The 16,491-nt window shown below is 39.9% G+C and overlaps 1 protein-coding gene across 1 annotated transcript; it reads left to right on the top strand.

Moving 5' to 3' along the window:
* Positions 1–101: 101 nt before the first annotated feature.
* On the top strand, positions 102–15,323 carry SS18L1 (SS18L1 subunit of BAF chromatin remodeling complex). The gene is made up of 11 exons (XM_032198468.1): positions 102–349; positions 3,628–3,704; positions 5,166–5,250; positions 6,085–6,229; positions 8,678–8,875; positions 9,837–10,001; positions 10,896–10,997; positions 11,349–11,441; positions 12,688–12,807; positions 13,888–14,015; positions 14,218–15,323. Exons 1-11 carry the CDS (start codon positions 281–283, stop codon positions 14,242–14,244), a joined length of 1,209 nt encoding a protein of 402 aa, XP_032054359.1. The 5' UTR covers positions 102–280; the 3' UTR covers positions 14,245–15,323.
* The last annotated feature ends 1,168 nt before the right edge of the window (positions 15,324–16,491 follow it).

Below are 16,491 nucleotides of genomic sequence, written 5' to 3' on the forward strand. Positions count from 1 at the left end.
GAGCGGCCGGCGGGGGGGAGCCGGCGGCCGCCGCTCGGGTTCTTTTCCACGACCTCCCCAAATCCTCACCACCGCCTCCTCGCCGAGAGCCTCCGGTACAAGCTGAGGGCTCCGGGCGGGGCGGGGAGGCTGGAGGAGAGGAGCCCGGGGGTGTTTTCCCGTTGCGGAGCGTACCATCGGCGTTGGCTCCCCCCGCCGCGCACTGCGGCTCCCCTCGCCGGGTAATAACAACATTATCGCAGCCCGCCCGGCATGCGATAGGCACTTAGTGCACCCCACCATGTCGGTCGCCTTTGCTTCTGCTCGCCCGAGGGGCAAAGGGGAGGTCACCCAGCAAACTATCCAGAAGGTAAAAAAATAAAATAAAATAAAAATAAAAAAATTAAAAAAATTAAAAAATAATAAAATTAAAAAAATAATAATAAAATAATATATAAAAAAAAATAAGCATGCTTTCGGTGCAGGCAGCGCTCTGCAGGCTCCCGGGGAAGGCTCCTTCATGGAGGTGCTGCCGAGGTGGGCAGGAGGAGGAGGAGGAGGAGGAGGAGGAACAAAGCCGAGGTGCGGGGATGGCTGCGGGGGGGCGCGGGGCAGGGGCGGGAGGCGCCTCGCCCGCTGCTGGGGGGGGGGGGGGCCGTGAGGTGCTGCCGGGCATCCGCAGTGCGTGACGAGGGTTCGGGGGGTTTTCTGCCCAAAAACGGGAGGAAAAAGGGCAAATGAATGAAAACGGGGAAATTGCGAGAGGCTTCTTTTGTATCTGGCTGCGGGGTTTGGGTGGCGGGGGAGGCGGAGGGGAGCAGCGGGCGCGCATCCACCTGCTGGGGGTGTGCGGGGCGACGGAGCTCGGGGAGAGGCAGCCCCGCACGGCTGTGCTGAGGGAGACGAGGGCAGGGAGGTTTTGTTCCCCAGGGCACACAGGGGATGCACGCAGCCTTCAGGCTCCTCTGCAGGAGGCAAAGCTGCGAGGCAGGGCTGGAAATGCCGAAGGAGCCCGGGCACGCTTTGCTCCGGCCGCCCCTGGGCCTCGGTGCTCGGGGACATTGCCTGGTGTCACTTGGTGGCTTCAGGGGGAAAAAAGTCCTTGGAGGGCTGGGATGGAATAGATGCAGGGGCAGAACAGCTGCTGGGAGAGGTGGAAGCGCGAGGGAGAGCTCAGGACGCGGTTGGGAAACGCATCCTGCGTTGCGTAGCGCTTGCAGCACGTGTGTGCTGGTGGCCGGTTCATGCTAAATAATAAAACATTCCCGTGGCTCAGCTTTTCGCTAAACCTCCAAATTGGATGAGGTTAGGGCAGAATTTCCTAATTCAGATGGTTTGTACTTAAAAGCACCACCATCATATCCATAAGCAAAGGGCAGCCGAAGTATCTTCATTTCAATTTTCATGCACTTGCCAATTTTTTCATATCCATAAACTTTATGGAGGCTTCAAAATGTTCTTTCTTTACAAATAACACCCAAAACCGTTCCCCATCTCGGGTAGGCTTGTTGGCATCTTCCTTCAGGACAGCTCCCCGGTGTTTTCGGGCGGTTTCCTTGTTTTGAAGCAGTGCTGCTGGGCAGGCACAGCAACCGAGCAGACTTTGCAGCCAGGTACAAGGAGTGGGGCACTCGGAGAGGGAACAAATGCTGGGCTACGGACTCCTTAAAATTCTTACTAAAGTGAGCTTTTTAGAACACACCAATTTTATTGAGAAACAACATCATTCTTATTTGCATTTGTAATGTGTAAGCTGCGTATTTTTATTTGTTAACTCAGTTTGAAGAGTCCGTTAAAGCTTTTATTATTCAAGTACACGCTATCATCCTAAAATAAATCATGCGGAGGAAGTTAGAGCTTTTGTCAACACAGCAGTGATGGTGATGCTTTAAAATGATTCACCAAACAGCATTTCTAGGGCAGCGAACTATGATTTCTTGTGTGCAACGGAGATCAGAACTCAGTTCTTTTTTTCCTTGGAAGCTAGGAAAAGGGTTATTCCTGTTTCCTTTTTTCAGTAAGCAAAATGTTCTTCAGCTAATTGTGGAAGAATAATAACCCTTTTCTGACAGATACCTGTGATACTGCTTGGACTCTTGGTGTGGAGTACATACCTTCACTGAATGTGAAAATGTTTTTGCCAGTGAAAGTTGATAAGGAGAGCGTTAAATACTTCGTTAATTCTGCATACAGAATTTCTACTGGCATCGGTGAAAATTCTGTACAACGATGAATACAGACTGTGAAGCCAGGAGCTGCACTGTGAGTCAGGCAGGAGTATTTTCTCTTAAGATTACCTGCTGCTCCCAGGTGAGCTCAGGCACATGTGCGAGAGGAGCAGGGATTCATCCAACACAATGTGAATGTTCCCCGCCAGGGCTGAGGACACCACCCAGGCATCCTGCTGGTCCTCGGCCCCTCACTGGCTTGGGTGACAAAGTCGCTGCAGGTGTCAGCAGCAACCGGTGGTAGACGGGGGTGTCCAGCGAAGTTCTGGCCAATTTGCAAGTCCTGAGCAAGGAGCAGGATGAGCTGAGCTCACCAAAGGAGTTGCTGACCAGACCAAGCACAAAGAAAAAACTCTCCTGCTCATTTTCCTATTACCTAGCTCTCTGCCTCTAAATGGGTCAGGAACTTGTTCTGATCAGAACATGTACCCACACAGATGAATTCATATTTAGCCTGTATAAAAGATGTTACACTTTCCTGATGAGTTCTTATGTCCTGATGCCCAAATTCAAACAAGCACTTAATAGCAGTGGAACCCACAAATTGTATTATGTAGTGGGTTTTTCCTAGAGGCAAATATAAATTTGTAAATACCATTGTTATTTTTCCGTTCATTCACCTGCAGAAAGCTTGCCACCTTCTCAAGAAAGCTGGGGGCAAGAGGCAAACGATTATCTTTGAAATTCTGAAGCAAGCATAGGATATTTTAACTTTTTCTACTGCGTAGTAAGTTCATTAATTAAATGAGAGGTGGCATTTTGTCCAGCAGCCCTGATTTTTTTTTGCAAATAAGTCAGTGACTAGATTTTACTGAATGAAGCTAAGCTAGCAGCCACTGATACATGCAAATTAACTGCAATATAGTTACTCTGTATTTTCATTTGAAGCCCTCCCTGTATTTCAGTGGAACTACTCCAAAGGGCTTATTGGAATGTAATTCTCCTAAATGTGGTTTCAGTGGATCTAGCATTGCAAATTTTATATTTTGTCAAAGTTCAAAAGTCTGCAGGCACAAGTTCCATGCAGGAAAACAAGTAGGTTTAAATTGTTTGAAAGTATGTCTCCTGTTTGAAAATAAGTATCTGAAGTTTTTCAAAGGGTTGGGTGATACTTCAGAATGGGGGAGACCTATTTCGTAGGGGAAGTATTTTCATTCTTCAGCATAAAATCTATCTGGCATTTAGTTAAGGAGCAAAAAAGGTAAGTCCATTAATTCTTCTTTATTGAGTATTTCAACGAACTCATTTGAAGATAACTTCATAAAGGAACGATTTGAAAAGCACTTTGTAATATCCCAAAGGAACAGTAGTGCACAAAACACAATCCATGGTGAAGGAGGGTGAACGTGAAATGTCAAAAACATGGGACTTGAATATGATTCTTTTAGTAACGTGTTTTGATCATGTTTCTTTTATGCAGATGCTAGATGAAAACCACCACCTAATACAATGTATTATGGATTACCAGAGCAAGGGGAAAACTGCAGAATGTACTCAGTGAGTATTACAAGTTTTCGGGTATGTTGGAGAGTTTCGGTGTACTTTTTCTCAAGAACAGTACTATGAACAGCTCTGCTTACTGGCCACTAAGAAAATACCTGGACTATTTGCTTTATAGGTTCACTTGTATTAAGAAATGCAGATTGTTCTTTGGACAGAGGTTTTAGTGGTTTTTGTTTTTCCTCCAAAATATTCAAGAATGTATTATTTTGAATATTTTTAATAGATCATTTATTAAAATAATTATAGAGGATTATCACCCTGGTGATGTTAGATCTCTTGCTTTCTGCAGACTCATTAAATATGAGTAGAATCAGGTACAACACAGATTTGTCAGAAAGTAATGAAATGTTAAGGATCACCAGTGGTTATCTATGGCTAAAACAATATGCACATAGACATACTGGTTTGTTTTACTTACTATTCCTAATCTTGAAAGTAAAATGCTTTTATAAACTTTATGGTATAAATCTCAGGAATAATAGCCAGTCTGTACCATGACAGGTCAAGTTGTGAGACCAAATCCAAGAGCTGTACTTTCCAAAAAATTGTCTATATGAGTTTATGATTCAGCTCTCGCTGAATTCAACACACGAGATTTGAATTATTTTTAATAATGCATGCACTGCCTGCTCGGAAATTAATCCATTGAATGTTTTGAGCACTGAAGGGTCAGCACTGAATGCTTCAATACTATGGGAGTATGTGTGCATTTGGGAGGAGCCTACCAAGTTCCATGCTTCTTGTATTCATATCACCATCCTGGTTTTATTTTTTTCCACTTTTACCGCTTTCCACACATTTCTGCTGGTCATAAGAAAAATCACGCTAAAAAGTATTTTCTCCTGCCTTGTTATAGAACCCTCCATGTCTGGCTCTTCACTTTGCTCAGTGGTGCAGCTGTAGTTTGCTCTTGGATGCTCTCCTGTTCTTCCTTACGAGCTTTTCCAGTTCATCGAGAACTGTGAAGAAGCATACATGGTTCTGGTGGTGCTTACTTGAGTAAACACTCCAGTTAAAGCACTCTTAAAAAAAATCTTGTTTATATCTTGCTGGAAAGGCAAACGGGTTTTGGGTTTTGGAGTTTCATTACTACTAGGACCCTGGTTAAAGAGAGGAAGAAGCTGTGGCTGACTGTTAGAGCAGCTAACCCAGTGTCAGTACTCAAAGAAATCCTGAGATCCCAGCTTTACATATCACTCAAAGTGCTTTCAAAAAACTGTGTACTTTTCTTGCCCCTTCCCCTGGGTTCACCCATTTGTAAGTTGGGTGTTGAACCTGCTGTTGAAAAGCATGGCAGCACGGATATAGGCCAGTACTATTTATTATGACTGATGTAAAGTGGGCTAATGTAACTTCACTAGCCATTTGTAAAGACCAAAAAAAAAAAAAAAAAAAAGGTTGTAATTTTCTGTATTGTTAACCCTTTCCAAATAAGCTTTGCTCCTTATTCTGTAGATACCAACAAATCTTGCACAGAAACCTCGTTTACTTGGCAACAATAGCAGATTCTAACCAGAATATGCAGTCCTTGCTTCCTGCTGTAAGTACCAGTGCTACCATCAGAAACGTTTACAGTGCCAGAGGGAAAAGTTCATTCATACTCTTACTGATCACCATCAGCAAACCATTTTTTAGTATTTTTCCGGTGAAAAGTTTTGAAGTGGTCATGTAGACCACTAAACAAATCAAAAGTTACTTTAACTGTATTTGAAACCCATTCTTCAGGATGTTAGTGTTAATATCTGGCTCTGTGACCTAAGGTCTATATCCTATAAATGCCGCAGTGTCACAGATCTGAACAGAATCCACTTGTCCCAGATTTCTTATTCTTTAATTATTCTTGCTATATTCTTTACTCAGGAAAAAAATGCCACTGTTTTATATCAAAAATCTAATTTAGCATTTGGGCATTGTGTTGTTTTTAAACGTTGTGTTATTCTTGCTAAAGCGATTGAGTTTGGAAGTATCCCACCTGTCACAAAACACAAAATAGCTTTATGCTTGACAAGGGTCAATTTGTCAACGCTCTTCTGTATAGTTTCTGCTAACGCTTATACCCTCAGCGGTTACTTTCAGACCAGCACAAAATGAAATTCACGTTAGTACAGAAGAATGGGCACAGAAGCCAGGCTCTATTATAAGCTCAATTTTGAGATCTTCGCTGTGCTGCCTGCTGGCTTCCCTGTGTCATGCTGAATGTCATTTGCACATCCTAGTCAAATGAAAAAAGGTTTAGTCAAGCAAGCCTAAAAAGTGAGGAAAGCACGCATTTAGTTGAGGCAGCTTTTAGTCATAGTCAGGCTAATTTGGGGGGCTATTATTTTTCTAAATAAAACCTAACCAAAAATTTGCTTCTCCTCCTTGTTACTTGCAGCCTCCAACGCAAAACATAAACTTGGGCCCAGGAGGAATGACTCAGAGTGCATCCAACCAATCTCTCCATTCACAGAGCAATCTCAGTGATGCGATTGGGACGGGCCTTCCTCCTTCCTCCCTCATGCAGAGTCAGATTAGCAATGGTGAGCCTTGGTCCCCTTTGTGCTGCTTTGCTGTTGCTTGGCAACAAAATCATTAATGCAGAATATACTTAGAGAGCTGTAAAAGACCTCTCCTAACTCACCTTTCAGGCATATGGAGATTTCAGGCACATGCTGAAATCATCACAAAATGGCTACAGTCAGTAATGATGTTGGCTTCTGCAAGGACTCCAGGCTGCTCAGTATTTCTGTAGGGGAAATTGAAAAAAAAAAATGTGTTTGTTTAAAAAAAAAAAAAGCATAATGAAAACCACCAAGTAAAGATGCCTTCAAGTTTTAAGTTTTTTAAAAAAAAAGATATATTGCAGTATTTTTATCTTGAAGGCGGTGGTGCTGGCCAGGGTAAATTAGGATTGCTTGTATAACTGACTACACAACCAAGCCTTTAGATTGCAAAGGCTTTCTAGGAGAAATGCCTTTTTAAAAATAAAATGGTGTAATGTCAGTCTTTGTCCTCTGCAGAAGCTTGCAGGGATTGTACTATGTAGCCAAAGAGTTTGCACAGACATTTTATATGGATAAGATAAATATACAACTCTATCTATTTGTTTCTTTTGTGCTCACAACTGAAAAGAAACTCACTGAAAGACTTTTTTTTTTTTTTTACTTTGTGCATTTTATAGTATGAATAATCTGTTTATTTATTTTGTATTTAACGATTATTTAGTTAGCTCTTGTTTATGTGGGTCTCCCAAAGTGACGGGGAGAGAAAAACAGTTTCTATAAATAGAAATATCTGACTGTAAAAATCACAGACCTTGGCAGGGGGACTCAAGAGCACATGCAAACCATGAAATTACTTCGGACTTTTAAAAAATCTATTTGTGGTCAAGCTGATGGTACCTTTTAAACTAATGGATGAGGTATCTACTTTAAACAGTTCCAGCTGTAAAAGGAACTTCTTAACTTTAGCTGAGCCTTCTTTTTGAGGGATTTATTAACTAGTACAAGTATTAGAATAAATCAGTCACAATATCATTTTGTTTTTTGCTGTGTGACACATCACTCGATGTATAGACTGAGAAATTATTTAACAATTGTTAACAGTTAGTGGACAGCATTTTTTGCAAGTTAGGAGTAAGTATGCACAAACAGTTATGAATACATGGAATTGTGAAAATTTTTCATCTAGTGGAGATGAAGATGTGTAATGAGCAGGTAGAACATGTAGCAGTATGTGTATCTCTGGCTCTGCTGATTTCTGTAGGCCTAGATCTGTTCGTCTGCTGTTAAAAATGCTGCTTGCTTCTCTCCATCAGAGGAAAATATAATAATCAACAGCAATTTTTCTCATTTTGATGTCTATAAATATCATTAACAGTAATTAATCAGGTTTGCACTAAGAAAATTAGATACATTTTTCAGAGGCTGGAGATATGCTTAATAACTGAATTGAAATATCATTATCTAAACATTGCAACACAATGCTATCTCTTCTAGGAATTCTGCATGTCTTCCATTCTATCTAAATTAATTTAGATAGACACCAATACATGGTTGAGTTTAGATAGGCAACAATGCATACTATCACAATTTATACAGTAACAATACCCAGCGAAAACAACTTTCCAAAACTCATTCATAAAAGTATTTGCAGCAACTAACAGCAAAAACCAGGACCAGTTTTCCCCAATGTTAGTTATCCAGCAGCAATAGAATTTATTACAAATAAGCATACTGCCAGGTAAGGAGGAGGATAACTCACAAGATCAGGATACAATTGGAGCAGTGGGATAATTACATACTGGGATATCGGACTGGGAGTGCTGTAACAGTAGTGATGATGATTATGGTGGCTTGGAAGATTTATCTTCTGAAAGTCTGGGGTTCTGCCAGGCAAGCTGAAGTAAATAGAGAGGCAGGCCTGTCCTCTTGGCCCTGGGAGGGAAGGGTCCCTTGGTGCTACTCAGTCTCAGCCATGGTTATAGGCCTGCCTGAATGAAGCAATGTGCAAGGAGTTTATCAGCCACTGCTGTGCCCCCCATCGTCACCATTCGTGTGAATGGGGAAGATGAGTTGGCAGCAGGACAGGAGGAAGGAAAGAAACAAATTTCAGAAGGCTGGGATGTTACCAGAGTGTGTGTGTTTTCTGAAGTATCTGAAATTACTTTTTACATTTGTTCGTTCTGCTGCCTGCAGGATCTGCAGCAGCCCATGGAGAACTGGCTGTAGGCTGGTGCTGCTGATGTTTTTCTTCTTGTCTGCAATTCTGTATACCTAGATTTGGCAGCCAGGAAGAGGAAGATCACTCTAATTTTTCAGGAAGGCAATTTTAATCTGTCTGTACATACCAGGGAATTTTAATAATGAGGATTTTTTTCATTTTGTTTTGCCTTATCATATTTTAGAAAGGCCGTAAGGGCTTTAATGCTCACTGTACATTGCCAATAATAGCACAGATTTTCTTGTTGCTCTCTTTAATTTTTCTAGGTCCTAATCACGTGTCTATGCAGCAGTCAGGCCAGAACACTATGCCCACAACCTCTCTGAGTATGACTGTCAGCAGTCATGGAACTGGGCCTGGTTATAGCCATACAGTGCCTGCATCTCAGAATGTGCCAATGCAAGGCCAGGGGTCAATAGGCAATTATGTCTCTCGAACAAACATCAACATGCAGTCTAATCCAGGTAAACTCCCTCTTCCTCCTTCTGGGCCAACTTGACTTTTCAGTGACCTCAGAGGTTTACCACACGTGAATGTGTTCTGTAAATATTTTCTGTAGACAGGGGCAAACATGCAAGAGGAAAAGCTTTTAAGATGTCTCTGAATTTTAAGGTGTCGGGCACCAGAGGAAGTGAGAACGGTTTCAGACTTGCTTCAACTTCCATTGACTTGCCATGGTTAACAATGAGTTGTGCAAAAGAGGATTAATTAGCTAAAGGTGCAGCGGTGCTATCCAGTAGGCCCTGGCGGCAAATCTCATGCCTGTGGGAGGGCTCGGAAAAGCACCTTTGGCTTAGCTGAAAGGGCCTGCCAGCCAAAGGGTACTGCAGATCTACCATTTATACGTTACTACCACAATTTTTATGCATAGAGAGACTAGCAGACAACTCAGAAGTTACCTCTTGACTTGTAAAAATGATTGCTACTGAATATTGAATGGGATGTCCAATACTTGTTCTTTCAGACAGTATGAAATGTAGGGAGCAAATAAATCCTGGAATGTCAGTTTATTTAAACTGTATAATCATCAGGTATGTAGTAAGATCGAAGTAGAAGGAAGAATTGACTAGAAAACAAATGCAGCAATGAATGAGTCAGGAGTGAGGAACAAATATCAGTTCTTTCTTTAATCCTACTGTAATAATGATTCCATTATTTTAAGTAAGGTAATAATTATCAAGGATAGATGTATTTTCAAGTGTGTGACTGAAGTGAATGGGAAGAACTAACCATGTAAAGAACATCGTTTTCTGACTACAGTGCAGAAGAGTTAAATGCATGTTGTAGGAAAACATCTCCCCCTATGGAAAAATCACAGAATGATCAGGTTGTGAGTTAGTTGAAGGTTTTAATTTGATTCCAAAGAGATTAGGGAGAGAACAGTTATATCCTTTTATAAAATGTTATTTTCCATGTACATTGTAGTCTCCATGATGCACCAGCAAGCAGCAACGTCACATTACAACTCGGCGCAAGGAGGGAGCCAGCACTACCAGGGCCAGTCCTCCATTGCCATGATGAGTCAGAGCAACCAGGGCAACAGTATGATGGGGCAGCGACCGATGGGCCCCTACAGAGCTTCACAGCAAGGTAAAATCTATCAGTAGCTTACTGATATAATTACCAGTAGGTTGATGATATTCCGCCCATCATGTAGGGCAGGTAAGTCACCAAGATTTCCAAGCTACTTCTATGAATAGAGAACCCGTCTGGGAAGACAGAAAATCTGAAATGCTGGAAGTACCGTGACAGCCAGAACTTTAATCTCTTTTCAAGTGTATTTTTTTTAATTATTTCAGGTGTTTAGAAATAATTCTGTCTAGAAGAGATCATATATCTCTAAAGAAAAGAAGAAAAGTTTGATATACAGCTCACTGAAGTCATTGGGAACCTTTTTGTTTCTTTCAAATGGTATTGGATCAGCTGTAAAATGGCAGAGTTAACAAGGAACACATTCCTGCAAACAAGATATAGTTTGCCAGCAATTAATAAGAAAAATTAGGCCAAAGCAAGGAAAATTCCAGAGGATAGCCACCATGTTCTAACACCTCTGGAAAAACTTCAGAGAGGTAATAAAACTGCTAGACTGATTCTAATATAAAGTGAATTTTGCTAAGAAATAAATGAATACATTAATTGTAATATATTTAATTCTAACTGTGTTCTTGAGCATGGCATACGTTCCTGTGCTTTCTAATAACTCAGATTGGTAGATGAATTGTAGCCTTTTCTTTTGGTATTGACACCCAAGTGAGTGGTTTTAGGACGTGTTGCTGACACTTGCATAATTTCAGTTTCAACTAGCTTTTTTTCCTGAAAATACAAAGTTATTTCCTTTTTCCAGTGAGCAAAGCATCTTTGAAACCGCTCTGAACATACATAGCCTGCTTACTTATCCAGATGTAAACATTGTTTTCTTAGAAAGAAAATTAGATAAGAAAAAAACACGAGCTCAGTGTTCTCTCTCTTGCCTTTGCCTTGCAGGTTCCTCACAGCAGTACATGGGTCAGGAAGAATATTACAGTGAACAGTACAGTCATGGACAAGGCTCATCAGAACCTATGAATCAGCAATATTATCCAGACGGTAATTCCTCTAAGCTCTGGTCACTGTAATACTGGTAAAGCATAGACCAGCATGACTGCCACATCCAAGGACATGGCAAACACATTAAGATTTGTTTCCAATTTAAGTGCTAGAAAATTTTAATTCCACTGCATGGGAGCCTGCACACCCACACTTCAGAAAGACCACAAAGCCAAGTTGGGACTTGTATATCCAAGTGATTTCCCTGGGGGTGTGACTTTCCTTGCCACATATTCAGACTTACTCTTGGCGTCATACTTGTGCATAATCAACTTCATAATATATGGAGTCAACAGTGTATAGGAAGTTATATTAATAATGTATGTGATAAATCTTTGCAATTTCTTATAGGACATGGTGATTATGCCTATCAGCAGTCATCCTATACAGAGCAGAGCTATGACAGGTCATTTGATGACTCTACACAACACTATTATGAAGGAGGTAGGAAAATACGTTGGTAATTTTCATAAAACAAAGCTCTGTTCCCCTAAAATAATGACCTAGGATAAAATGTCATTATCAAAATATAAAACGTGACTTGCAGTGTCTGCGTTACAAGGCTGCTATTTAGTGTCTAGAAAATAGAATTGAGCTCTGTATAGCATTTTTGTAGCAATACCATATCAGACTGTATCCACAGTATCATGTCAGTAATGGTATGGTGAGGTAGTTATGCTCTGCAGCCTTGTGGGATCACTAATAGCATAGCCTGATATTCATTAGAAAAAATGATCTTCAGGTGTAGCTGAGCCAGGTGGAATTATCACTATGGATAGTGAACCTTTTTTTGCAACGAGAGAATAAACTTCCAGGATCTGAGAGTGTGCTCCAGTCTTATAAAACTGTTTAATGAGCATTTTATAGAGTGCAAATAAAAATGGCTGTATTAAAGTAAAAGGTTATGCTTACTAAAGGTAAACTAGTCTGCTGCAGTTGAATGCAAATTTCCCTGGAGTGACAAAGCCTACTGGTTTATTCCAGGTCCAACTTTGTTTTGGTCTTACTTAATTCACCTTACAAATTGTGAAAAACATGCTAAATGAAATTGATCCTTGAAAATCACCAAGATTTTGAGTCTATAGTTCAACCACTACAAAACTGAATCAGTGATGCTCAGGCGTCTGACCTGTAAATTAACTGTAAAAATATTAACTTTATTATGATACAGCAGGGTGGCAATTTGGAAAGGCAATGTCTTCCGTATAGTCTCCGTTCATTATTATTTTAGGATACCACAAATGGAATTTCCATTGTAGATGTTTTTAAAAATATCAGTAACGTCTAAATGTGTTGTCTGTCTGGGCTGTATGAATAAACATCATTATCTGGAACAGAATACAGTGGGAGGGCTTCCTGAAAAAACAGCTATTTACCCTGGCAGCCTTATCTTTGTAGCTCTGACTTTTTCTTCTCTGAAACTCTCACAGAGTAAAACAAATCCTGGTGGAGCAGGTTGCTTGTTTAATGATGTGTATAAACAACTCTCTCCCATTCAAAAATCCTAAAAGTCACTAGAGAAATAAACTCATCGTGATTGGCAAAATGCAAACATCTGCTTCTGAAAAGAGTACTTGTCTATGGGTCCCACACCAGCGTTCCTCACTCCCCTATTTTCTTTATGATTAGCATGTATGATGAAATACCTGCTTCATCCATAACCAAACTATTCCAATTTTTCCCCCTTTAGGAAATTCTCAGTACAGCCAGCAGCAGGCAGGATACCAACAGGGAGCTGCACAACAGCAAACGTATTCCCAGCAGCAATACCCGAATCAACAAAGTTACCCAGGACAACAGCAAGGATATGGTAAGGAAACTGTCACTGACCCCACGAGTGTTTGCAGTACTTCAACCCGATGCTTCCACTCCTAATCTAAAACATGGTGTAAACTATTTTATTGATTAATCTTGGACATCTACATGCTATAAATAGCCAAACAGCATAGCATGAAAAGGAATTCTGGGCAGTAATATCATTAGCAGAGCACTGCATTTCATACTGTTATGTTAGCATCCTGAGTCTTCTCTCTTGATAAACTGAGAAAATTACCCAGTACACACGCCTCATGTTGACTTCCTGACAAGCCTTGGTAGGAGGTCACTGTATGCATTCTCAGGCCTCCTACACATCAAATAGTTCTGCAACTGGCGTAAAAGATAACATCAACAATCCAGAGAATCACTACTCCCTCAATTAGGTTTCTTGCAATGTCATGTTAATCCTTGGTAAACTTGGAACTGAGGTGAAAAGAAAAATGTGGAAGTGATTTGAATATGCAGCTAACACTGGCACAGGGCTTTGGAACCATTCTGGTCACCAGGAGCTGTGTTCCCCATCGTCATCAAATTAAGTCTGATAGCTGCCTTTGAGTTCTCTGGACAGCTGCATGCATCCTGAGTCTCTGAAAGCAAGTAACCATTTCAGGTTATTCAGGACAAAAATGGGCTGGAGAGAGTGGGAATATTCTAAATACTAGCTTCAAGGCAAAGCATTTCTATTAAACCCAAAACTCAGTTTTTAATGTTAACGTTTGGATTCTTCTTTCTGAAGGTGCAGAATATGCTAATTTTTCTTAGGTTCATAATGATTGACACTCCAAACAGCTTCAGTACTCTGCTCCTGTTCTGTTTTTGCAGGGGGAAGTTGTGGCTGGGAGCTTATTGATGCTTCTCAAAACCGTAGATTCAGGGTAACATTTTAGAAGACCAGAGAAATAAAGGATTTCCCAGAGGGACGTAGAACAAACCTGGGGAAGTCTAGGCAAAATCTACTCACAGTTCATACTCGCAAAGCTTACTTTATTACCATCATGTTTTACATTTTGTTAACCATAAGAACTCCCCCCAGCAAATCAAGCCCTATTAATAGATTTCACTGTCTTCTCAGGTCCTGCACAAGGAGCATCTTCACAGTATTCCAGCTACCAACAGGGACAGGGGCAGCAATATGGAAGTTACAGAGCTTCTCAGACAGGACCATCCGCCCAGCAACAGAGGCCTTATGGCTACGAGCAGGTAAATCATCTAAATCTCTGCTATAAGAAAGCAGATTGATCTATTAGCTATTATCAGTTTATCTGATAACTTGGTGCAGGCATATTGGTGATACTTGGGTGGGTCTTTCAACATTAATAAACCAACAGAAAATTAACTTGCTGTTTGTAAACCACTGATATGTTATTCTCCAACATCTTTATTTCTCTCTTTTTTTTTATAGGGACAATATGGAAATTATCAGCAATAAGAGAATATGATCCTGTGTCAAGATTCATTTCAATAGTATATCCATCTTTTGAACTGGATGTACCGACAGTTTTGATTAATTGTAATATGTTGGTTACCCCTTAGCACAAAGCAGCGTCTGTATGTGAACAGTGTTCATTTCATGCTGGATATGAAGCAGTGCACTACTGGTAACAAGACAATGCTTTAATGGTTTGATATTTGGTGCTGTGTATAGTACTGTATGTTGATACGATGCAGAAATTTTTAATTTCACCCTCCCCCCCCCATTCTTGATGTTTCTAAATAGCTTTAGGATCATTTGATCACAGTTGTGCCCCCCCGTTCTGGAAGACAGCCAGGCTGTTCGGCATTCTGGCTAAATACAAAGCCGTTCGGTCATATCTCAGCCCGAGGAAGTATCCTACGGTAGGTCATTGATCTTTTTTTTAACTAAATGCATTGCAGATTACCTGCCAGCTGCTGAAATCCATGGCTCTTGACTTTAGTTCTTAATAATAATGGGGAGGTCACATTCTTTATGTGAAGACAGTTCCATGCTATGTGATAAAAGTAAGACTAATTGCAATTTCTGCAATACCTACCAGAGCGAACTGCCCAAGTCTTATAATTCAACAATCTGCATAAATCCTTGTTTTTATTATAAATGGTACAGAAAGATGATCAAAACCTATATTTAAAGATACATTAATCACTAGGCCAACCTTTTATATATGCATATCAATAAACTAAGATGTTTCTATTATGGAAAGAAAAATAGAAGGGAACTCTGAGATCTGCAGTGTCAGCCTACTAGATGTCAATATTGCTTCATATTGTGCTTAGCTGAGAAAAACATCTGGCAAAATTCCGGTCTTAAATATGCTACTCCAATTTTTACAACTTGCATATATACATTTTCATGCCAAATTTCACAGGCAGGTGGCTGGCATCCTCCTTTATTTCTGATTCTCCCATAGCCCTTGCTCAGATTTTCCAGCAAGCATTATAACCATAAATATTGTCAATTTTATGGTTTACTGTTCTTATAGCTTAAACGTCACGTTCATTTTTCTCTTGTACCTTGACAGAAATAGTTCAGAAGAAAAAAGAAAAATTCTTTTTTTTTTTTTTCTTTTCCCAGGAAAGCAACTAAATTCAGCTTTAATTGTGAAACAATATACATATAGAGAGGGGAATTGTTAATGGGGTCAACCAGTGAGAGAATACCTATAGAGGGAGATTTTAGAAATATGAACTAGTGGTATGTAAAAGCCAGTATGAACAAATGAAGTCACTTCTGGTTTTATATGTCCTTATAAATTGTTGAATAAAGCACTTATAAAGTGCTTATATAACTGCTGAATGAAGTAACATGTCCAAACTTCTCTGTGGCAAAAGACTAGGATGATTTTAATCCGTGATCAATTTTGAATAGAGATTAATTGAAAATTTACAATATAGAGTAAATTTGCCCTATGTTGTAGGATGTTCTCCTTTCATTTGTCTGAACTGGTGTATTTATGGGACTTTGAGTTTTGGTACTTCGTATTTTGAAAAACCAAGACCACAAGTAAAATGAAAAAACCTCTCACTTCATTACTTTTTTTCCTATAGAGGAAAATCTTTTAACTGGACAGCTAAAGATCAATGTTGCTACCAAATGTGACAGCTATCAAATGTTGTCCAAGTACTGCCCTTGCAACATTAGCATTTTTAATAACTGATAAAACAGAAGATATTTCTGGTCAGTCTTCATGTCTCTCATCTTTCCTGCTGGTGTTTTCATACAAATAAGTACTCTCAAATATCAAGGAACGGAAAGGAAATAAGATCGTTTTCTTTACAATATGTTAATATTACAGGTAGCCAGAAGAATGCAATATTGCTCTTTGCCAGCTTGGAAATATGCCTTTTTATGTGGTTTTTGAAAGTGCTGAAATACTTTTGAGAGAATACAATCAACACAAAACGAAACAGCAACATCACATCAATCTGAAATGTCTTACATTAAGAACTTCTTGAATGTTGTGTATATAATGTATTTGAAAGAGCACTTTGGAAATAGTTTGTACATTTATTTCCTAATTTATACATGATTTTGGTGTTAATATTTCTAATTGTTAATAACAAAACGTTTATTTAATGTGTTGTTCATTTTTATGTGTCAATGTGGAAACAAAGTGATGCCAGCATTTTGACTTCTCCCATTAACTGTATCATCTTCTGTTTTGTAATACAGAATGCTTGACAATTGTTTAGGTTAAAA

This window comes from Aythya fuligula, chromosome 16 (genome assembly GCF_009819795.1).
Source record: "Aythya fuligula isolate bAytFul2 chromosome 16, bAytFul2.pri, whole genome shotgun sequence".
In the NCBI taxonomy this organism is placed as follows: domain Eukaryota; kingdom Metazoa; phylum Chordata; class Aves; order Anseriformes; family Anatidae; genus Aythya; species Aythya fuligula.

Bases quoted from the DNA above. Each gene is read 5' to 3' on its own strand.
- SS18L1 (XM_032198468.1), top strand. From the start codon at position 281: ATGTCGGTCGCCTTTGCTTCTGCTCGCCCGAGGGGCAAAGGGGAGGTC. The intron at 350-3,627 runs GTAAAAAAATAA...TCTTTTATGCAG, and splicing joins CCCAGCAAACTATCCAGAAG to ATGCTAGATGAAAACCACCA. The intron at 12,808-13,887 runs GTAAGGAAACTG...CTGTCTTCTCAG, and splicing joins AGGACAACAGCAAGGATATG to GTCCTGCACAAGGAGCATCT.